The sequence below is a fragment of the Punica granatum genome, chromosome 4, assembly GCF_007655135.1.
Source record: "Punica granatum isolate Tunisia-2019 chromosome 4, ASM765513v2, whole genome shotgun sequence".
Taxonomy (NCBI): domain Eukaryota; kingdom Viridiplantae; phylum Streptophyta; class Magnoliopsida; order Myrtales; family Lythraceae; genus Punica; species Punica granatum.
The window spans coordinates 908,740-930,827 of NC_045130.1; the positions used below are offsets into that span (position 1 = coordinate 908,740).

The following is a 22,088-nucleotide window of genomic DNA, read 5'->3' on the forward strand; positions in this document are numbered from 1 at the left end:
TTTCTTTTTCTCTTTCTGTTCCTTCTTTCTCTGTAAATCGTAATAATTTCATGTACGCCATTGGCCCAGGCAACAAATGTATGAAAATACTTTGTTTTTCGTGAAAATCTTTCAGATTCTTTCCGACCTATGAATGTGTTGTGATCCTAAAGCTCTCACTCTTAATGGCTTCATTATCCCTTGATTTTTTTTTTTATCCTTACCTTCAGGACATTTCTTATGTGTTGTAAAGGCATATCAAAACGTAGTTAGCTACATAGCATCACTCTTCTTTAGTTATATAAAAGTATTCAAAGGACAGACTCCATGCAAACTCCTTTTTTACTATTCAAGAGTATTTCAACAGTTCAATGAGGCTACATGAAGTGCCCATTTATTTTTGTTTTTTTTTCTAGGGTAACTTTCATTCATAGGTTAGAGTAGAAGCTACGTTGGTCCTGTAAATATTTTGTCTTCTAAACATATTATAAGCGGGAAATCTTCATCAAAGCACCAGTGGTCTAGTGGCAGAATAGTACCCTGCCACGGTACAGGCCCGGGTTCGATTCCCGGCTGGTGCATTGGAGCTATGACGACCCGCGATGTGTCGGTTTAGGTCCCGCCACTTGATCCGATTCTCTGAGGATCATACCTCGCAAAAACCGAGCTCTCCTTTTTTTTTTTTTTTTTTTTGGGTTCTTTTTTTTCTTACCTCTCTCATTTTTCAGTTTTTGATAATTATATTGTCACCCTTGAGTTTCTTTCTTCACAGTGGTTTTATTTATCAATTAGAATTCCTCCATGGCATATAATTGATTTATCAAACATCATCTGAGGTAGATTAAAATTCTATTCAAAACATACAAAGCTCTGGTCATATGCCGATATAGTGATTCTATCTCGCTGACATCAAAAGATATTGTCGAATGATCTGCTCTTCTTGCTTTCGTACATGTTGCGGCCCTTGGGGGTCCTTCAAAAGCTTCAACCCCGACTTACATACTCTCGATTATCAACAACAGCTTTTACCAGATGGAGCTAATCTGGAAAACCAACAACTATAACAGCACAACTCGGCTTGAGCAGCTCTCCTATAATACTTCTCGTTCATCCACTTTCTAGTTTCCTGCACTCAGAAACAAAAGCTACTTCACCGTTCATCATATTCATCAAAATGATCCTACTTGTCCGACAGTTGCTGAGCAGCTTTTGGACGCAAGGAAAGCAATGATCAATTTGAGAGTAAAGTATCATTTCACTCAACTAATCTGTGTTTTCATTCTTTATACATGACCAGATTCATATTCCACTCCTTGGCCTCCTCTCTATGGGAATAAACTAAATGTAGAGGGGGGAGGGGGGTGAAAAAAAATAAAAAAGGAGAACCCTATATGATCCACGGGCATGATATGCATCGGCTACAGATTGACTAACAACGAGCGGAAATTACCTAAAATTACAGGGAGAGTATGCTCCTTCGCGATCATTTTGATGGCGAAGATAGCTTCCAGAAAGTTTTGGTTGCAACAAGTATCTTCTCTCTTCCATGCGATTTTGGCTCCTGCCTGTGTATACTGGTTGTCCATCTCACCGCGTGAGCTATCCGATCTATTCTGTCAATAACTTCGGGTGAATCTCGAATAACAACAGTCCCTTCCGGACGCAACATTCGATCCATTTCCACCATCAGATCCACAAGGCTACATCTGCATTCATGATGAAAAGCAACCAAAGGTATCTCGTTTTAGATCACACGAGAAGCTTAGTAGAACAACCAGCATATTGATTAAGGAAAACCACAAATTATATGAATAGATTATAAAGTGCTAGGCGAAATACCTATTCTTGCCTGAACCTGGATTCTTAGTTAATGCTTCAATGCTAGCGACATGAATAAAATCGTAAATACGGGGATACATAGAGAAAGGTTCACACCTGCATCCACATATCAAATATTAAAACTCCGTCCTCATTCTGAACCAAAACCAATTACTAAAGGTAAGAATAATGATAACAGCTAACAGCCAACAGAAGGAGAGCAATTATGTGCAATGGAAAGAGATGAGGTCAGCCAACACAATTGAAATGCTAATATAACTCACCAGTCATGGTATACCCCAATCAGTCCTCTGTCGTAAATTACATCCAATGTTAATGGCTTGCGAGCTGGAACTACATTCATTACCCACACAGGGTCGGAGGAAAGTGCTGCTGCAAAGCCCCCAAAAAGGGCATTCATGTCCATGACATTGCGGACAGCAGGAGTTCCGAGCTTCAAGTTTAATGATGCCTTATAATAAGCAATCCTCCTCGCCCATCGCCGAGTGTCAGCCCCAAAGAGATCGATCCCATTTTTCAGCAGTGCAGCCCTAGCAGGAGCTTCTTTAAGTCTCTCCGGCCATTTTTTGATAGACCCAACTGCACATTCTCCTTTGACAGAATTTGCACTTGCTAAACACTTTTTCAACTTGAAGTACCTAAGAGATCATACAGAAGAGTGGGGGAAATCAGAACATATCCAACGACCTGGAATTATGGAAAAATAGAATGGATCATGACCAAAGAAGTGCCAAGAAAACCCAAGATAATAAATAACGCCAGCTTGCAGCAATTACCATGCACTACTTGGATCATCTGATTCATCACATAGCTCAAGCCCAAATTCATTTTGATTGGGAAAACATGAATCTCCAGCAGGCTTCTTCCAGATGACAGTGTTCCCATCAACAGCAATGAGGTCATAACACAAAGCTCTTGCCACGGCCTGGAGGTCTGCCCACTCCTTGTCCTGTTTAGGCCACTGCACCGGAGGGCCAGAGATCACTAGGTAACCTCCCGGGCGAAGCAACCGATCCACTTCAATGAAGTACGTGGCATCTGCAAAAAGAAAACAGGTAGTCATGCGGTCAATGAAGCACCAGAGGAGTTAGAAGCTTGATTTACGGGACTGATTATGTTAAATGAGCACTCACTATGGGCAGTAAACGGGATTGAGCATTGAGAACAATGGACGAAATCAAAGGCAAAGGCAGGAAATGGGAGCCTTTGTGTGCCAAGCATGGCAAAAAATGCCGGTATCCCTCTCTCGAGCGCAAACTGTATCCGCGAGTCATGGGAATCTCTTGGAGGAAGTGACATCGTCAAAATGCCTTCAGCCAGCAAAGACCCACCAAAACTAGCTGCCTAGGAGAAAAACACAGTGAAAGAATTTAAATGAACAGAATCCTGGAAAATGGCCGAAAATCGATGCAGAAGATAGCCCCCCGAATCATTACCCCGCATCCCATGTCAAGGGCAGTCCTCAAAGATCCACCGGTGATCGGAATATACTGTTTGAGCTTGTCGATGTAGTGTCGAGCACCATGAGGAAACATTGTACCATCATCATCAGGGAATGTAACGTAAGGACCTTCTTCTTTCATCCATCCCAGATTTCCTTTCCTATCTGCAATCTGATCGTGCGGCATATTGCTGCGCCATACCTACACCCAAAGGAAAAGAAGGAAGAACCTCTGAGCCTTCAGTTATAATAAAAGCAGATAAAGAGGGGTAGTATAGTAAGTATGATCTTTTAACAGCTGAATGAATTAAAGGGTAGGATGGGGGTTTAGGAGGGACCTTATCCAAGCTCTCCGGCCACGGGACCGGAATCTTGTAAGCGTCCGACGGGGGAATCAGGCAGAGGGGGGATTCCTCAGGCGGGGGGCAGCGGCGCTCCCGGGTGTTGCGGCGGGAATCGAGGCAGGGCAAGTGGTGAACGAAGTGAGCGGGGCAGGATTGAATGTGGGCGGGGTGGAGCTTGCCGGACTCGACAGCGAGGACGAGGCGGGAGTGGTCGCGGGAGGAGAGGAGGAGGGACTGGCGGCCGGAGGCGGCGAGGGAGTCGCCGAGGGGGGTGAAGATGAGGAGGAAGAAGAGGAGGACGATGGCGAAGAGGAAGGCGGTGACGAGGTCGAGGAGGCGCCACTGGCGGGGGCCGCGCTTGGAGGGAGGGAGGTTGAGGTGGCCCATTGGAATGGAAGGTCGGATCTGATCAGAAGAGTAACATGTGATGTGACGGGGCTGGATCTTCTCTCGGAAGATGGATGGAGCTGCTGCGGACTCAATCACTCGCTCACTCACTCAGCTCGGCTCAGTTGAAGGTGTCTACTTGCTTCTTCAAAGAGAGAAGGTGGGGTGGGGGTGGATCTGATGCTGATGAGACACAAAGAAACCGGTTAAAAGGTGAGGTTTGAGTGACGAAGAGAGGGAGAGAGAAAAAAGAGAGAGGAGAAGACTTGAGGTTTTACACAAATGGGAATGGGGGAAGAAAGAAGCCTTAAAGTTGGTCGTATTGGATCGGATCCACATACCAACAACACTGCTCCCGCGGTGATACACACAGAGGAAATCTTATTTTTGGTGGTGGGCGGAGGGGAAGTAATTATTATTAGTTTATGTATTTATTTATTTATTGGCTGAAATGGGGTAGCTAATTCATTATGAGCTTAATACATAACACTGCATCCATCCCCTTTATTATCTCAAAAAAAGAAAAGCATCCATCCCCTAGATCTTTTCAGCCAAGTTGCTTCTCAGTCGTCGACCACCAAAGGGAAAAAAAAGAAAAAAAAAAAAAAAAAAGAGTTGCTTCTTAGCCTATCGAATGAATCAATAATATAGAAACGGATGCAATGCAATAACATGCTCCACTTAAAATGAACATAGCATTATGAGCTTTCTTGTCGTCCCAACAAAAGAGATTAATAATGGCATCACTATTCACCGTCATAGTACGTGGCTCCTCCTCCTAAGACGAAGGAGCCAAACTCTTAATCTCAATTAATCTAAGACGGAGGAGTATGGTTTTTTGAAGGACCAGGAAATGACTTGAAGTTAAGGCAAAGGATCCAGCTGTCAAGGAAAGCAATACGTTGACTGTCCATGGATGGTGTATTTGGTAGTGGTAGGGAGAGGGACAAAGTCTTACGTATGTCGTCAACCGAAATAGAGAAAAGCTCCCGCCGTAGAAGATGCCAGTCCAATTTTTTCACTTAAAACACACACACACAGAAATAAGCAAAACCACTTCGAATTGAGCAAGGAATATAAAAGCGCACACAATATGATAATTCACGGAGATCACTGCAAAGAGAGGCATCGATTGACAATGAGACAACAGATCCCATCCTTTTTCAGTGGATGGTATAGAGTACACTTATCAAACATGATCACTGGCTCTTCACAAAAATTCTGTGACGAGTGAAATAGCTCACTGAACCCCCACCGAACAAGCCAAACTATGGACAGCGGATCTTTCTGACGGGTCCTTCCAGAATCCCAACAATTCAAGATTTTCTAGACCTAACATTGTAATCGTACTTTATGAGATTTGCTCTTAGTAGCATTGAGCTCACATCGCGCTCAAACTCGCTTCCCGTCTGCAGGACCCGTTGGAAAGTAGCATTCCTCTGGTCAGCATGTCGTGCATACAATATCTTGTTGTGGGAGTCGATCCGAGCCTGCAGGATAACATTATGCATGCAGCTAGCTAAATAAGAGGGCTGATATCAATTACTCAATCCTGATATTTCCTATGAAAACGGGAATAAAGGGGTGCACTTCTCGACCATATGAGCAACCAAAACTGAGTCACAAATCATGACACCTTCAACTAGAATGCTGTATCAGATGTACTACGGGATGTATAATAATGAAGCAGACCTGTATCTGGTTGTCTGTGATCAAAGCTTCAAGCTCCTTCTCCAGCCCAGCAACACTGGTTTTAAAAGCATTAGCCATCATCCGCAAGTCCACAGACACAAAAGGATGGGTATATTGGATGATAGCTTTGTGGCGGATCTGATTATAAAGTGTCTCCACATGGTCATGCAAGTGGATGTCGAGCATCAGATTTGCTTTTAGATTCCCAAGGTATTCCAAGCATGAGGCATAACGGCTGCATAAAGTGAGAACTCTCAGTAAAACCATAGTTTCTGGTAATAATCATTTCGGCAATTATTGAGACTCTGACGTTATGCTAGAGCAGAACAGATTGGTGGATCTAAATTTATGAGATGATGACGATGGGAATTATTATGTGAGGAGAACAGGCATATAAAAAAACTCGAATTGCGGAGACAGACGAGGCTACCTTGAGTAAAAGTCATTAATAAGCTCCCTCACTTCAGGAACCAGCTCTAGGAAATTTCGGAAGTTGAGGTTATCTATTACTTTAGTCTGCCAAGAAAAGGATCCAGAGTCAGAGCCAGAAAACACATCCTCGAGTTCCAACTGGCAATGATATAAACAACCAACTAGGAGGGGTAACACTAGATATTTGCCTTCAGTTCTGATCGATCAAAACTAGCAAGAGCACAAAGCCCTCCATAGGTTGCAACATCTTGAGATGCAATAACTTCATTATAGTGATTTCCCAATTCAGGGCCAGTTTCCAGGAACTGCAGGTAAGTTGAAGACAATATATTAGAAGGCAGAAAAATAAAGGCAAGTGACCTGTGACTGATGGAAAGTCCAGAAAGCTTAGCAATTTAGGAGCACTAATTGTTACAATCAAGGAGAAACAGATGTAAGAGTATTCAAATTGAAGAGCACGCTAAAAGTAAGGACCATACCTTACGGGCAGCAAGTTTGTATTTTTTAGCCTCCAAATGAGCCAACCCTGCGGCGCAGCGCAATTTTGCAACTGTGATGGGGTCCAGGGCATCTGGTGTTTGTTCAGCTTTGCTGACATAACTCGTCACATGAGTGAATTGACCCATTTCAATGCTCACCAGGATTGCATTCATGCACATGCTGATTATGTGCTTCGACGTGGTACAATAGTCTCGGGTGCGAACAAAACTTTTGAACGCATCTCCAAGGTTACCATGGGCATAATAAAATTCTCCAAAGTCATTGTAACCCATCCTTATGCTTTCCTTTATGAGATTGGTCTGCAGATCAAACCATGAAGAGCCAAACATTCATGAAAGATCTATACCCTGCGGGTCAAAAACCGTTCATCTTGAAAAAAACTAGAATTCACAAAAGCACTTCCAACATGACCATGACGGTACACTAAATTTAACTTGCAGACAATTTTTGCTTTTTTTTTTTTTGCTGAATTAACCTGCAGACATTAAAATGTGTTAAGACACCAAATCGCCAGCTCGGTCGCTAAACCTGCCCTGATTTACTGTATCAATTGTCTCCTGACTATCGCAAACTGAGAAATATTAACATGGAATTCAAACCCTAAAAATGGCAACCCGTTCAACTACAAACACTTACTACCATTAGTAAAAGCAAGACTATAAATCCTAAGAAGCAACAAAAAATAATGGAGCAACCAACCAAATTTCATGGAATTATGAATGAGGAGCATCGAAAAGTCTCGTGCAACTAAGTAAAATGTAGAGAGCAGTCATCAAAAGGACATGCTACGACCGTTGATTTCCTGCCTTCTCACACTTCTACCTATCTACGATTCATTAGCATATGAATAGGAAAAGAGTTGCACAACAACAGGTACAAAAGAATCATCTAGAAACTACTGGACTTGTCAGGACTGAGCTTACTCTGTAGGAATTGAGCTCATTATCCAACTTCTCCTTTTTCTGCTCCGCTCTCCGATCCACAGCCTCGCACCAGGCGGAGTCCATCCCGTACTTCTCTCCCAACTTCCCTCCGATCTTGTCCACCACTTCCCGGAACAGCTGCGTGTTCTCTCCCTTCTTAATCTCGTCATAGGCCATCTTCAGCGCCTCGAGCTTCATCGACTCGTTGTCGCAGTGGTCGGCGATGAACAGGAGCCGCGTGATCTTCGTCCGGTCCTTGTAAAGGCTAGCGTACGCCTCGATGTCGAGTTGCTCGCCGCTGATGATCGGCCTGCTGCGCGCCGAATCATCGCCCCCTCCGTTCTCGTAGATCTCGTCCTCCAGCTCCATTTCCGGGCAGAATCAAGATCTCCTTCAGTCGAGTTAGGGTTTCGGCCGGAGAATTCCAGAGTCAGTCAGGCAGTGCGGGGTTTTGCGACTGTGATGAGCGTCTGCTGTGGAGGTTCGCCTTCTGGAGGGAGTGGGCTGCCGAAAGGCAAATAGGATTTCTCGGGATTAGTAGGCTCCATCGGCCCATTGGGCCGAGAAATGGCAGTTTTGAGCTACTCTGCTCCATCTGCCCATTGGGCCCAGTAGAGGTCCAATTTGCATAATCACATCAAAGAAACCTATTTGATAAACAACACGATAATAATGCAACACGATAATAATGTAGAGGTCAATCCCTTGGATCGATTAATGAGGGTTGGGGCTTGGGATTTGTAAATAATTTTTATTTTAGATCCGACATTTGTATCCCAGATGGTGCATAATTTTTAGACGCGTTCATCGAACCATATGTCGAATTATAGACGTGTGAATCGAGCCACCTGCCTAATTACACAATTCGTATACGGTTCCATTTACTAATGCTATGTTGGTCGTAATTGATTTTCCATTACAGATCAACTACATATGAATAGCAATTATTTTGTTTGTTTTGACCTGTAATCGTAATTGCGATTACAAATCGGATTGCTATCCATAATACGGACTGAATAACAAAGCTCCACCCAAGTTATAGGTAATCGGTATTACCCGTCCATAATAGGAGTTTGAATTACTAAAAGCTTGTTTGGTTTGCAAATGTGATTTTAAAATTATGACTTTAATCTAATTCTACCCACAACAAAACTAAATAACTCATACAAAGTCAAAGAGTGTGCTCCATTTATACCACTCTTTTTCAACAACAAAACAAAATAATTCATACAAAGTCAAATGATGAGTTCAATTTATATCACTCTTTTTCAAAATCAAAATTTGATTTTAAAATCTTACTTTGAAACCAAACGCAGCATAAAACACTGCCAACTATTCATCATCTCTTCAAATCATGCCTCTCCTGCCCTTTCCCATCGCCGCCGCCCCCTTCCACCATCGCACCCACCCCCCTCTGCCTTTGCCACCTCCAAAATTCCACCTCCGGCGATCAAGACACCTTTTCTACCATCCTCAGGCCGGCGAAACCAAATTCAGCCTTGGTGAGACTAGATCTGGCCTCATCGACTCAATCTAGCTCGAGGTCTTGGCGAAGCAGCTAGAGCCTTACGAGCAGCTTGAGCTCCCAAGCTTCTTGGGGCTTGCAAGTTCACGTCTAGGTTCGCAACACCAACACAAGCCTAGCCATGGGGCTAGTAAGCCCCAGATGGCTCAATCAGCTCCGGCGAGCCCGACTTTGCTTGAGGATGGTCGACCACCTATCAATTCCTCTTATTACATATTTATTGCATTCCCCATGCACTAATCACATCCGCGAGAACCAAACACTGTCTAAGTGTGCTTTATTATAATTTTCCTGATTGATTGACTCGTAAACTACATGTATGGTCACTTTTGACTCGCACTAGAAGTGACTCGGGAAAGTTGGACCAAAAAATATTTCGTCCCCGATATTATATGTATTGTTCTTATTGACAGAAAATTTCAAAAAGAAATATGCTAAATGAAATAGAAAACCACCCGAAGAATAAGAGGGGAACGGACAATTGCAATGAAAACTCTGCTAGATATAAGTTTTGGTCCCTTGTGGGGAAGGTGCTGTCCAATACAGCTTCTTAGCCAAAAGAATTTTCTCCCTATTGAGAGGCCCATCTTCATGGTCCGCGATCCTACTCTCGTATTGCATCCCATCGATTATGGCCTTCACCTTCACCAGCATATCTACGTCGTCACGGAAAATTATACTACCCTCGGGCCTCAATATCCGATCCATCTCCAACAAGATATCACCCGTGTCACACCTATTTTGAACAGAGAATCGATCTGTTTGTCAGACGGTGCAAGCTATACAGTGAGCAAAGTAACTGGAACCAATTCTAGCAATCTTACCTGTCCTTGTAAATGGTAAATACAGAGTCCGCATGGATGAAGTCATAAGTTCTGGGATAAGTAGACATCGCCTCACACCTAGAAAACATGACCCATAGGATCAAATCGAAGCAGTACGAAGCAGGCCTCGAGCAGATTAATGTTGTTGTAGTGGCATTAATAGATGGAACTTTTGAAAAGTTTGATCCACTTTATCAACAGAAAAAATCATCGACAATCATTCGCCCTTGTGTCGGGAGTAAGCCGTGGTCAAGTTCTGTGAAATTTGGGAGTACGTGCATACTTTAATGGTAAACCTAATAATCATAGTAGGCCAGGGGGCAGTTGGTGCATGCAAATATTTTATGATAAAAAATCACAATCATTCCTGCAAAAAGACACCTATCATTCACCAATCAAGCGTATGGATATGGATATACTTAAAAAAAAAAGTCTAATCATCAAAAATAATATTATTAATAATAAAAGGCGTAAGATTTTTCATAAAATTAAACCAAAGGAATGGAATGTACCAGTCCTGATATGTGCCAATCAGCCCACGCTCGTAAACGATCCCGAGAGTGTTGGGACGCACCTCGACAGGAACGACGTTCATGACCCACGCTGGGTCCCCCACAAGGGCGGCTGCGAACCCTCCCAAGTAAGCATTCATATCGAGACAATTACTGTACCGGCCTCTCTCGGCGAGTTGATAGTCCAGAGATTTGTAGTGTGCTACCCTTCTCTTCCACAGTTCCGTGTTCTCAGTAAAAGTCTCTGCAGTTATTCCTTCGGAGCTTCCACTCTTGATTCGAGGTGGCACCGCCGTCAACCTCTCTGGCCATCTCGCAAGTTGACCACCTGCGACCTCTCTAATATCGTACGCATCAGGGAGCGGGGTTATGCATGTCTCCATTTTTTTGTACCTGCATGCACATGCAGCTATCGAGAATTAGGATCAATCAAGTTAAAAACGAGTACAACTGCATTGTATGATAATTTTTCACGAATCTGGTTAATGTTAATGTATGGTCGTCTGTCAATCGGGGCTTAAGTAAAGAGTCTAGGAATAAAAATATCGAGGGCTATAGAAATATCTGCTCTCATTATTTGGCACTACTCAATAGGATTTTCGAAGTCGTTTCGTTGGTTATTCAGTCCTTTCCAACCATCGTTACAATCAAAACAGACATGAAAAGACGCAAAGCCAGAAGCCAAAATTAGGAATGAAGCTAAAATTTCGTGATGGGTATATGCATTAATTCCTTCATCATGATATATAGTACAATGGTTAGGGGCCAGAATATTAGGAACGGTCCCGGAAGCCCCTGACTGTCGGGCTCCTAGACCATAAAATTTCCGTGATGACCGTAATACAAATAGAAATTCTCTCTGCGAAAAAAAAAAGAGAAGAATATGAAAGGTATTAAGATTGAATTACCAGGCTTTGTCAGGATCTTGTGCCGGGCAGAATTGCGGGAACTTGAAAACCTTTCGGTTGATCCTACAGTGGATGTGGTTGGTGGGTTTCTGCCATATAGCAATGTCCTCCTTCTGTTTCAGTCTCTTCCAACACAGGCTCCGAGCTATCGTCTCGATCCTGGACTGTTCAGCCTTAAGGTCTTTAGTAGTACGCTCCCACCCTCTCCAATGGCGCTCCCAATTGATCGGTGGGCCCGAAAGAATCCAGTACCCTCCCGGTCGTAGAACTCGGTCAATCTCCATCAGAAATAAACCATCTAATTGCACATGAAATTAAGACGAAGTGATTAGCAGTAATAAAGGAAGCGAATTCTTGACAATGGACAGCTCGGAACTTCAAAATATCATCCGATAATAATTTAACATCCATTCAGTGTTATCAGCTTACCATATTGACCCCAAGGTATAAGGCAACGAGAGCAATGTGCCACATCAAAAGCTCGCGAAGGGTAAGGGAGCCTGTTTGAAGCGAGCACTCCGATCAAAGCGGGGACACCACGTTCAAGAGCGAACTGCACCTGAGCTTCGTGGGTGTCCCGTGGTGCAAATGACACTGCTAGGATGTCCCGGGGCAAGAGGTAAGCTCCCCAGCTGGCTACCTATTGAATAGTGAAGATTGATTTCAGAATGACGCCAAAAGAGGGAACAAAATTATAGCTAGCTCGGTTATATGTCATCCTAAATTGCCCTTAAAAACTGAAATACGAGGGAACCCATCTGGTTGTTGCAATAATACTTGAGGACAGTGAGTAAAAAGGAACAAAGTTTTAATGCTAGTGGGTGAGATACTTGGCTTTCTTAGTATGAAGACATCGACAGGGCATTGCACCAAAGTTACCCTTTCAAATCATCATTCAATGTCTCCTTTCAACGCAAGAAGCTATGCTTTAGAGAAAAACAGCTATGACTTCTTAATTAAATACTACAACATTACAAAATGAGGGCTAAGATGAGATGAGCATGGAGCAGTGAGTGTAACGTCTCTTTCCCTACCAAAATAAACGTGATCTTCAAATTGAAGAAATAACGCATCCGTTTCGGTACCAGAAAGGGAGAAAATATATTGACTTGAAGATATATGGAAAAAGAAATCCAAATTATGTAGAGGAAAACATTAATTAATTAATTAGGATAAAATCTAAATTCAATTAGACCAGCTTGAAAATACAAATAAAACCAAAATGGATTGGTTCATGCGATTTCGGAACTTTATTCCCTTTAAAAAAGTTCTCGAGTTCGAGTACGTTAGAAGAATTTTAGCTCATAGTAGGTCGATTGAGTCCTGAATATCAGGGTGCACACAAAAACAAATAAAGTAACAATTATCCATAAAACTATATTAGACATGTTATGGTAGAGAGAGAGAGAGAGAAAAAAAAAAAAAAAGCTCTTTGGATCAAAGAATGCATGCATGCTAAACCTTATGCCAGTCATGAAAATGGCCGTAATTCAGGTTCAGAAGAATTTACAAATATTTTTTCAAGTGCAAAGAAAAAAAGGGAAATATTTCTGAATCTGACAAAATTTGATCTTTAACTAAAACGCCAAAAAAAAAATTAAGAGCTAAGACCATAGAAAATTAGTGGTCTCACAAAAAAAAAAGGATAAGTGCAAATCTTTGGACTCAGACGTATGCAGACACAGGGCCAATTATTTTATGTTTAGCATTGTAAATTCATAATGCATCATCGACATCATGTCTTAATTATCAAGCAAAGAGAGAATAAAATCTAACTTCAGTTTTCACAAGATTAGTTTTTGAACCGGAAGTTGAAAATTGAGCTTGTACATTACCCCACAACCAGTGTCGAGGGCGGTCCTCACGGACCCATCCTTGAGATTGATCAGCTTCCCGATGTCGTCGATATAAGCACCGGCACCATTCGGGAACATCGTGCCACCACCAGGGAAATGGAAGCGATCTCCATTAAACCGGACCCAATTCTGGTTCTTCTTCTCCACGGTCAGCTCTCTGTGGGGCACATTCGCGAACCACGCAAAGTCACGGCTCTCCGGCCACCGGAATGGCAGCCGGTACCCGTGAGGAGCTGGAATCCGGCACCGGAGCTTCTCCTTCTCCTCCGGGCAGTGCCTCTCCCTATATATTAACCTTTTTGACCCCAAAAAATATAAGAAAATAAATAAACAGAAACAGAGAGAGAATCAGAATCAGAATCAGAATCTTCCTTAAAACTGAGACAATTGTCCTCCTTATTTATTCTTACAAAAAATGTCAGAAGCAGCGAAGCGATGGTAATGTCCAACGAACCTGTCCCTCTCGAACTTCAGCGATCGTTGGGCGTCCTCGCAGGGGGTGTACTCACTGAGCCGAGGGTGGCAGGGCGGGAAGTGGGGCACGCGCGCGGAGGCCTCCTCTGCAGCCAGAGGCAGGAGGTTGTCCGATGTGTGTCGGGGGAAGAAATCGAGCGGGGCGGTCCGGCCAGTGGCAGTATGGGACACGTTGCATGGGGTCTTGGAGACGATGGAGAGGTGCGAGAGGCGGCCGGAGACGGAGCCGGAGCCGGAATGCTGCCAGATTCCGACGACGTAGAACAGGGTGCAGCAGATGGGCACCACCGCTATGTAGTAGACGTTGGCCCTCCTCGTGCTGAATCGGACGAGGCCGAGGAAGCTCAGCCGCGAATTGGCCATCTCCGTTTCGGGGAAATTAAGGGAAAAAAGAGAGAGAAAATGGAAAACTCCGAAAAAACAGTTTCAGGATCGAAGTAGCTAGAGGTTCTAGCTCTGCCGGAAAGGTAACGATCGAGCTCTTTCTCAAGATTGGAAACAATGGAGGGCAGAGGAACCGAAGGGTTGATGAGGCGGTGGCGACTCGGAAATACGCGCCACCGCATTCATGGCTCGTGATCGGAGTGAATGTGGACAATGAGACGTAGAAGCTCCTCTCTCTCTCTCTCTCTCTGGTTTTAGTAAGCATCCGAAAGTGGAGAGAGAGAGAGAGAGAGTGAAGAAATGTGATGTTTTATAGGTCTTGGGGGTATAAATGGAAACAAAGCAATAGAAAAGGGAGCTCTCCGGATTCTGTGCAAAATGGCTTTTGTTCTTGATTCTTTAACTTTTCACTCCTTTGCAGTGTTATCAGAACCGGACCGGATGATGAACCGAAAGGGGTACGGGGTCATGGGTTTATGGGTCCAACCAGGGGTTCGATGGGTCGGACCGCTCGTTTATTTAAAATAAAATAAATATTCATATTATTAAAAAAATTATGATAATTAAGATAAAAGTATGATGATTTTAAAGAAATATAACAATAGTATAAGAAAGTATCTATATTTAATATTTCTTACTTCAAAATAAATATTTTATTTTAATAAGTACTTAAAAGTAGAGTTAAAAGAACAAAAAAGTGGTGGTGGCTTGGTTGGTAGTATGCTAATATGAAAAGCAAGAGGTCATGAGTTCAAATCCTTACACAACCAACCAATTTTTACATTAAATAGGAAACCCATAAAAACCCATAGAACCGGCCGGTTTAATGAAATTTTGCTTAAAACCGGCCGGTTCAATGGGTCTGGCGGTTCAAAGCTGCCATTTCGGTTTTTAGGCGAACCGGACCGGACTTGGTGCCGGTTCCCGGTCCGACCGGTCGAACCGGTCGGTCCGGTCCGGTTCTGATAACAATGCTCCTTTGTCTCCCCCACTCGTATTACTCCTCCGTTTTCGTCACGATTTTATTATTTTTCTTCGCGATAAATCCCGTTGTAATATGAGGCCGTACAGTTGATCAAATCCTACCGGATGGGCAATTGGCCGGATGATGACGATTGCTTTTTTTTTTCCTCTCCTTTTAGTGTGCATCCTAATATTCAAAAGTTTAACGGGCCATAATTAATCCAATTTGAGTTAGATTGATGCATTTTCGAAGTAAAACTTTCTTAATTATTGGATATTCTTAATTCACAAGAATTAAATCGAAAATTTTACTCCGAGAAATATGTGTGAATTGCTGAAATCAATCCATGTAAGTGACCCTTGCCTAGTTTTAGATATCGTTGCATCATCATCGTCGTATATAAAATGCAATGGAAGTATAAATAAATATGTTTGTGACAATGAATAATTAGACTTTAGGAATGTGTGCTCATCTCCATTTCCAAACAAAGTAATTTGTTTTCAGCATGGGAAAGTAAAATAAGTCAAAACAGTTGTAAATGTTCAGTCCCAAAAAAAAAAAAGTATGGGAAAAGAAAATAAGAGCCTCCCAAGAAGGACCAAAAATTTTCCTTACCTATGAAAGAGAATGGACCGTCGCGTAACACCGATTCTGCCCTTCCACTTTGAAATTCAGCGGTCGATTCTCGTCACCGAATCTCATAATATTAAAACAATCGAACTCCGTCGATAACCGGAATAATGCGGTCTTTCACCCCAAAAAGAAATATGTATGTATATCAGGGATATTATAGGAAAACGTTGTGTTGCATGTTGGTCACGGCAAACATTCATCATTTTGACAGAAAAACTGTCGGAGTTTTCTTGCGATTGGGGTTTGATTTCGGGCTTCAAATGAAAATGGGTAACTCTAAAAAAATTAATTGTATGTTTGGTTTTAGAGTAAAATAGGGTTGAGTTTTGATTTTAAATGGGTTATAATTATTATATTGTTGAATTATGAGAAAAGGTATGAAAATGCCACGAATAATTAAGAGAAAGTGATAATTGTGCAATGAATTGTTGAAAAAAGTAATGAATAGTTGAGAGAATTTAATATTAAAAATTAAATTGAGTATAATAGAGTTATATGTGGATTTATATATGGAGCTCACCTTTTTTAATTGAAAGAGTTAAATTTTTATTATGTAGTGAGTAAAGTTAAAAGTTAAAATTAAAGTTTTATGTTGCGTTTGGTTTCAAAGTAGGATTTTAAAATCAGATTTTGATTTTGAAAAAGAGTGTTATAAATGGGGTTCACCCTTTGACTTTGTATGAGTTATTTTGTTTTGTTGTTGAAAAAGAGTGGTATAAATGGGGCCCACTCTTTGATTTTATATGACTTTATATGAGTTATTTTGTTTTGTTGTAAGTAGAATTATGTTAGAGTTGTGATTTTAAAACTCACAATCCAAACAAGCCTTTAAAATCACATTATAAAATCAAACGGGACGTAAATTAATTAGGGTTTGCTTAAGAATTGGTAACTGGTAGGACCCATCAATTTTAACATAAGGGAATATATATAATAAATGCAGAGAAAAGTTGTTTGTTCTCCTCTCTTGCCCTCTTGGTCCCTCTCCCCTGCAGAAAAGCCACTATTAATTAATTTAATTAATGTATAGTGTATTAAAATGTTATGCTAAATTTTGGTAAGGATATATATATACACGTTTTATGGAGATCCATTAATTTTCTCTTTTGCTGACTTTAATTTCTAATCAATTGCTTGAAAATAGGGATGGATGCACCACCTAGTACAAGTTTACAAAGTAAAAGATTATTATTATTATTATTATTATTATTAATTATTGATTATCGATAATGAGGGCTCAAAATGGTGGCGGGTGGCGGCAGCTTTGCTATTGCTACTGCTAGCTATCTGAGGTGTAGTCAGCCATGCAAATTGCAAAAAGGATCTGCCCTTTGTGACACGTGGGTAGGGATGGAGATGCAGTTGCAGACTGCGGCGGAATCCTTCTCTTCTTTCCGGTACTCCGCTTTGCTTTGGAATTTATTCCCAATGCACCGACACCAATACCTTCTTCACCAGACGCTTTCGCTCATCAACAAAAGTCTCTCCTCCCTTTTCCTTTTACACTGATGAGAGGGAAATGAATCCCTTCGATTTTTAATTGCTCTCCAGCCCCACAACTTTCACCTGCACCTTTACAGGACCGACATCCGATAATCATCGCATCAACTTTTGGTGATGGGATACATGATATTGAATGGAAATAAGTTTCACCAGATGGTCACGAAAAGTGGGACCAACTGAAACATACGGTTCGATGAACGGACAGGAAATGACACCGGAACACATCGTCAAATCATTCTCATCATAAGGCGTTCACAATTCTAGAGCAACCAATGAAGAACAGAAGAGGATCAATGTTGGAAAAAGGAGTGCGACCTAACATGGGACCAAGAATCCCAAAAGAAGCAATGGGGGCGGGGGCTTCGATTAAAAAAAAAAAAATTGTTCCGATGGTAGGGTCCACGCACGAATGGAGTTGCTGCGTCCCATAAAAGGCTTTCCTCAAGCAGCGGAAATAAGAATGGGAAGTTGAGTTATTGGTATGGGGCATGTGCACAATGGCCCAAAAGTCGCAACACTGCACGTGGTTCTTACTAACTCCCCCCCCAACCCAATCCTAACCCCTAGCCGATTGTACTACAGCGTAGACAAACTTTAGTCAAATCCATTTCGCATAAAAAAGACTAATTTAAAAAAAAAAAAGGGAAAGATTTTAAGAATCACACTAGGAAATTCATTTTCCATCAAATAAGAAACTCGAATTGCTATAGTCTCCCACCACTGCTCATAGCCATACTACTACGAACCTCTCCCTCTGCCTGTGCCATTTGCAGCCAAGGAACAGATAGCCAAGATCGAGTCGGCCCAGGTGAAATCTGACTCGGATCAGAAAATACCTGGCCTTGTACTAAAAAGTACTCGACTTAAATTGTTTGGCATCTATGCATCCAAACAATGGAATGGCCAAACGACTTTCTGCATACACAAAGAAGATAGGAAAAGGAGACACGAGCTAACTCTTTCGGGCATCAAGATGAAAAGGCATCAAGCACCAACCTCCCTCTTCCACTTATTAGCAGCGAATACCCGACTAAATAAAGGTCCAAGACAAATCGAGCCCATGGAGAATTCATTACACAGCCAATGAGGAAGCAAACTATGAATATAAATATAACTGCCTGAGCTATCACACTACGAACCTCGCTAACCCATAGGACAACAGTGGAGCAGATTATTACTTATTTGACCAGTTAAAGGAACAGAGCCAACCGCAGCAACAAAGTTGAAAGACAGAACTGGGAAACTTGAGTACTGGCCACCAAGAGGGTGGTCAAGGAAAGAGCTTATCCTAATTCTGGACTCACTTGTTGCTGCTCCAAGCAGTTTTACTTACACCACCATCAATTGCAGCTTGTTTGAGTACAACAGCAATCCCTCCTCAGGAAGTCTTTGCCTTTGGCGGTGATGGAAGCAACTATACAAAAACAGTTGCATATATCATTAGCAAATCTATGTGCAGTTTGCTGGAAAGAACAGGTAAAGTAAACAACTCCTGCGTAATCGAGAGATGTGAACTCGAGGACAGAGCATTTTCAGATAAACAAGTCCAATCTATACTGTCTGCTTAGTGTGATTGAATTTCAGGGATCACTCTAAGACCAGTTTGCTGGGCCATTATCATACCAATAAAGGATGAATACTGTTGAATATTGCTTCATTTCTTCTGCTTATGCTGGAGAAGATTCCAGGAATACTGAATTCTTGAAAATTGCTAATTTATGAATGTTCTGATATAACTCAAAAAAAATTTCACTGTTCTAACATTTCACAAAATCTAATGCCTCTGCCATTACAGCCACAACCCACTGTCTAGGATGGCAGGCTGTGGCTGACCACAAAATTTGGTACCTTGGAGGGAGTTGGCCATGACATTCAGAAAATTCTTTACATACTTTGAGAATATTATTTCTTGAAATTACAGAGTTTACTGATTGACCTAAATGTTTATCTATTTATAGAAGGTTCTGAATGAACCAAACATTTATAAAAAAAAAAAAAAGGGGCCTCCATTTTTTCCCCCCCTCAAAGAAAGTAAGACCTTGAACAACCAGGGCCCTTTAGTATCTACTTTCTAGTTCCCTGACCTAAATACCGTGAATGCGCAGACAGATCACCTCAGGTTATGTCACAACCATCAGCCCGAAGTACAACACCACCAATACTATACATAAGGGTAAGAGAGGGGCATAAAGAATGAAAATATAGGTGGAACATAGAATTAAAGACTACCTGATAGCATGAGATGAGAGAGCTAACAAATCCAAAGGCTCCTGTAACACGGGGAGTAACCTTCTTCGGTGCCAACTGAAGCAACCCGACTGCAACCACTATATCCATGCCTGCCTTAATCAGGGCCAAGGTTCTCTCATTCGATTTTCTAAGCTTTGCACGATACTGCTCATTCTGCACCAGAGAAGATAAGGTGAATCGGAGGGTACGGAAAACAAAGGAAAATGATAGATTTAAACCCATGAATAGGAGTGCAACTCAAAGTACCTGATACTTATCGCTGCCCTTAAGCTCTTTTGCTAACTTCTTCGTTGAAGCTGACAACCTGCCGATCTCCCCAAGCTGATGCACAATGGCAGAAAATTAGTCTTTTCCTTTAATTTCTTCCTCTTCTTTCTTTAGATGGGATGTTTCACAAAATGAAGAGGACACTTAGAAAGAGAGGAGGTGTAGCAGACCTCAACCAAAGTAGTGCATACAGAGGCGCCCATCCAACAGAACAGAGATACCCGACCAATTATCTCAGCACGTTCCTTGTTCTATAAAGACATTGTATTGAATTTCTTATCAAATTTTCAGCAACAAACCAAAACCAATTATAAAACAGAAAAGAGCAATGTGTTTATTTACCTTGTATATGCCAGTTCTATGAAGCCAAACAAATTGATCAAGAAACAAGAAAGTTGATAGCAGCGCATTTTTAGACTGCAACAAAGAAAAATGTCAAGCCACCGAAAGCAGAAGCATTGCACCAATTATGCAAACCGTTCTAGCAGCGCAGCAATTTTCTCATACCTTTCCAAGCAAAACAAGTGGTAGCGGTGTTCCTTCTGGTGTGGGACTAATAAGTGCATGCAGATCATTGATAAACTGCCAATTTAAAGACCAAAAATGAGTGCACGCTGATCATCGATAAAGAACTATCAAAACGTTAATTGCATCAACGAAATAGACATGGAGAAAATTAGTGCGTGCAGATAAAAAATTAGTGCCTTAGTATTATCCCTTCAACATCAGAAGAGGAAAATTTATCAGGGGCATTTTTATCAGCTGCAAATGAAGTAGGCACGCTAGCAATGGACATATGCTAGCCAATAAGAGCCATCTTCACTATAGTTTAGGTCAGAACAATAATTTATGACATGAAATAGCTGACCAATCAACATTTTGATTCAATTGGATTGACATTCTAGAAAAATACAACCTCACCTTGAAAAGACGAAAGACTTTTCGCGCCAGGCTTGTTGATTTGTCAACATTTTGGGCTGTTCCAGGCTCTCCATTGCTCAAGAATTTCGAACCGTACTGTATAGCCCTGCATATCTTATCCCTAGCTTCAGCCTTGTTCAAATACAGAGTTGCAAGAGCAAGTTCTGCTCTAGCTACATCTAGCGAACTCATCTTTTATCTGCCTGCTAGAGCAGCAAAGCTAATATTACACACTTCCATCCGAGGATTTGAGAGGAAAAAATAATATAAATTTCACTACAAAAGGATGCACAAACTTCAAGTATAGAGTTGTAAACTTTCAATTAAGGTTAGCTGTTTCTCTTTCTCGCAAAGTTAGAAGCGAATAAACGAAATCAGTCGAGCATGATAGCTGAGTACTGATTTCTAGAGATAAACTCTCCACTCGAATATGTAACAGAAGAGAGCAAGAAATCAGCATAAATGAATCCTAAGACCCATTTCTAGTGCAATAATACATCCATTCTCAGCTCCACTCTCCATTCCACTCTCCATCTAATTTCTCTGGAACAGAAAGAAAGACGCATATACACAAAACATCGTTATTCGTGAAAAAGGCAAATCCTGTCTACCAGCAGCACTGTACAGAATTTACAACTACGGCTCGTGAAGAAAACCAATTAAACGTATTCTCTGTAGCCCTAAGCTCGAGTTCAAACAAAAACGCCCCATTCAGAGTCTATATCCATCCACCGAAAGACGCCATTGAAGCTTAACAGAACTGTATAAACCAGAAGAAACATTCCTCGCAGCTGCAATCATCTATATTATAGCAACCACTCCATCGGAAATCAAGAGAACGAAATCCAAACCTAGGAAGGGAGACTGAAACGCGAAATCAAGCAGAAGCAACGATTTCTCGACCAGTTGCAAGATGATCGATTACGCACCTTGAAGGGAGAGCTGACTTTCAGATTATCCGTCCTCGAAAGTCACAATCACAATCTTATTGCAGAGCGCAGAGGGAGATGGAGATGGAGATGGAGATGGAGATGGAGGGAGTGCGAATTTCTATGTTCTCCTTGGGTGATGAGGGATTGTTTGGTTCGGTCGCATACGACAACGTCGAGACTAGCAGTGTTCAGTCCTCTCAACCAAACGGCGGGGAGCATGGGCTTAATATTTTATTACTTTTCCCGGTCAGATAGATTTAAAGCCCTCAATTTCCATAGCTCCTTCAATACGATCCTCAAGGTATGATTTATTCTAAACAAGCCCTTCAAGTTTCCTGCAAAGTTTTGGCAAAAGAGCCACTGCCCCATAGTTTATTGCCTTTTCGGTTATTAAAAAAAAACCCATAAGCATAGTATAATAAAATAAAAATATTAACAATTAATAAATTGATACGGATAATCTCATTTAGTATTGAATATAAAACCTATTAAGCAAGAGTGTTTTTCATAGCATTACATCCCTCTTTAATAGTTGGACATTTTATTTATAGAGGTTTGTTTTTTTGCTCCTTTTTATGGGTGAAATATTGTTGCTCT

General features: G+C 41.6%; 4 protein-coding genes and 1 non-coding gene across 7 annotated transcripts; 1 reads left to right on the plus strand and 4 right to left on the minus strand.

Annotated features, from left to right (window-relative positions):
* The first annotated feature begins 489 nt into the window (after positions 1-489).
* TRNAG-GCC lies at positions 490-560 on the plus strand. Its single transcript has one exon. It is a non-coding gene; the product is annotated as a tRNA-Gly (tRNA).
* A 231-nt stretch (positions 561-791) lies between these two features.
* Positions 792-4,312, minus strand: LOC116205906 (probable methyltransferase PMT13). Of its 3 annotated transcripts, XM_031538601.1 has the most exons (8): positions 3,598-4,301; positions 3,255-3,461; positions 2,952-3,162; positions 2,595-2,856; positions 2,082-2,456; positions 1,819-1,914; positions 1,430-1,685; positions 792-1,105 (listed from the first exon to the last, which is right to left on the minus strand). In XM_031538601.1, the coding sequence occupies exons 1-7, from the start codon at positions 3,988-3,990 to the stop codon at positions 1,463-1,465; spliced, it is 1,767 nt and encodes a 588-aa protein (XP_031394461.1). In that variant the 5' UTR covers positions 3,991-4,301; the 3' UTR covers positions 792-1,105; positions 1,430-1,462. The 3 variants fall into 3 exon arrangements, with proteins under 3 accessions (XP_031394461.1, XP_031394462.1, XP_031394463.1); XM_031538602.1 differs by lacking the exon at positions 792-1,105 and having other exon boundaries at positions 1,204-1,685; positions 3,598-4,303; XM_031538603.1 differs by lacking the exons at positions 792-1,105; positions 1,819-1,914 and having other exon boundaries at positions 1,598-1,685; positions 3,598-4,312.
* Positions 4,313-5,090: 778 nt separating this feature from the next.
* Positions 5,091-8,039, minus strand: LOC116205907 (COP9 signalosome complex subunit 1). Its single transcript, XM_031538604.1, has 6 exons — positions 7,539-8,039; positions 6,594-6,914; positions 6,303-6,419; positions 6,113-6,198; positions 5,683-5,917; positions 5,091-5,480 (listed from the first exon to the last, which is right to left on the minus strand). The coding sequence occupies exons 1-6, from the start codon at positions 7,905-7,907 to the stop codon at positions 5,307-5,309; spliced, it is 1,302 nt and encodes a 433-aa protein (XP_031394464.1). The 5' UTR covers positions 7,908-8,039; the 3' UTR covers positions 5,091-5,306.
* Positions 8,040-9,422: 1,383 nt separating this feature from the next.
* On the minus strand, positions 9,423-14,316 carry LOC116205905 (probable methyltransferase PMT15). Its single transcript, XM_031538600.1, has 7 exons — positions 13,618-14,316; positions 13,143-13,458; positions 11,737-11,947; positions 11,308-11,605; positions 10,400-10,792; positions 9,888-9,965; positions 9,423-9,799 (listed from the first exon to the last, which is right to left on the minus strand). Exons 1-7 carry the CDS (start codon positions 13,998-14,000, stop codon positions 9,562-9,564), a joined length of 1,917 nt encoding a protein of 638 aa, XP_031394460.1. The 5' UTR covers positions 14,001-14,316; the 3' UTR covers positions 9,423-9,561.
* Positions 14,317-18,089: 3,773 nt separating this feature from the next.
* LOC116206037 (peroxisomal membrane protein 11C-like) lies at positions 18,090-21,668 on the minus strand. The gene is made up of 8 exons (XM_031538769.1): positions 21,489-21,668; positions 20,560-20,762; positions 20,146-20,220; positions 19,981-20,055; positions 19,809-19,889; positions 19,618-19,692; positions 19,351-19,524; positions 18,090-18,535 (listed from the first exon to the last, which is right to left on the minus strand). Exons 2-8 carry the CDS (start codon positions 20,749-20,751, stop codon positions 18,500-18,502), a joined length of 708 nt encoding a protein of 235 aa, XP_031394629.1. The 5' UTR covers positions 20,752-20,762; positions 21,489-21,668; the 3' UTR covers positions 18,090-18,499.
* Between the last annotated feature and the right edge of the window lie 420 nt (positions 21,669-22,088).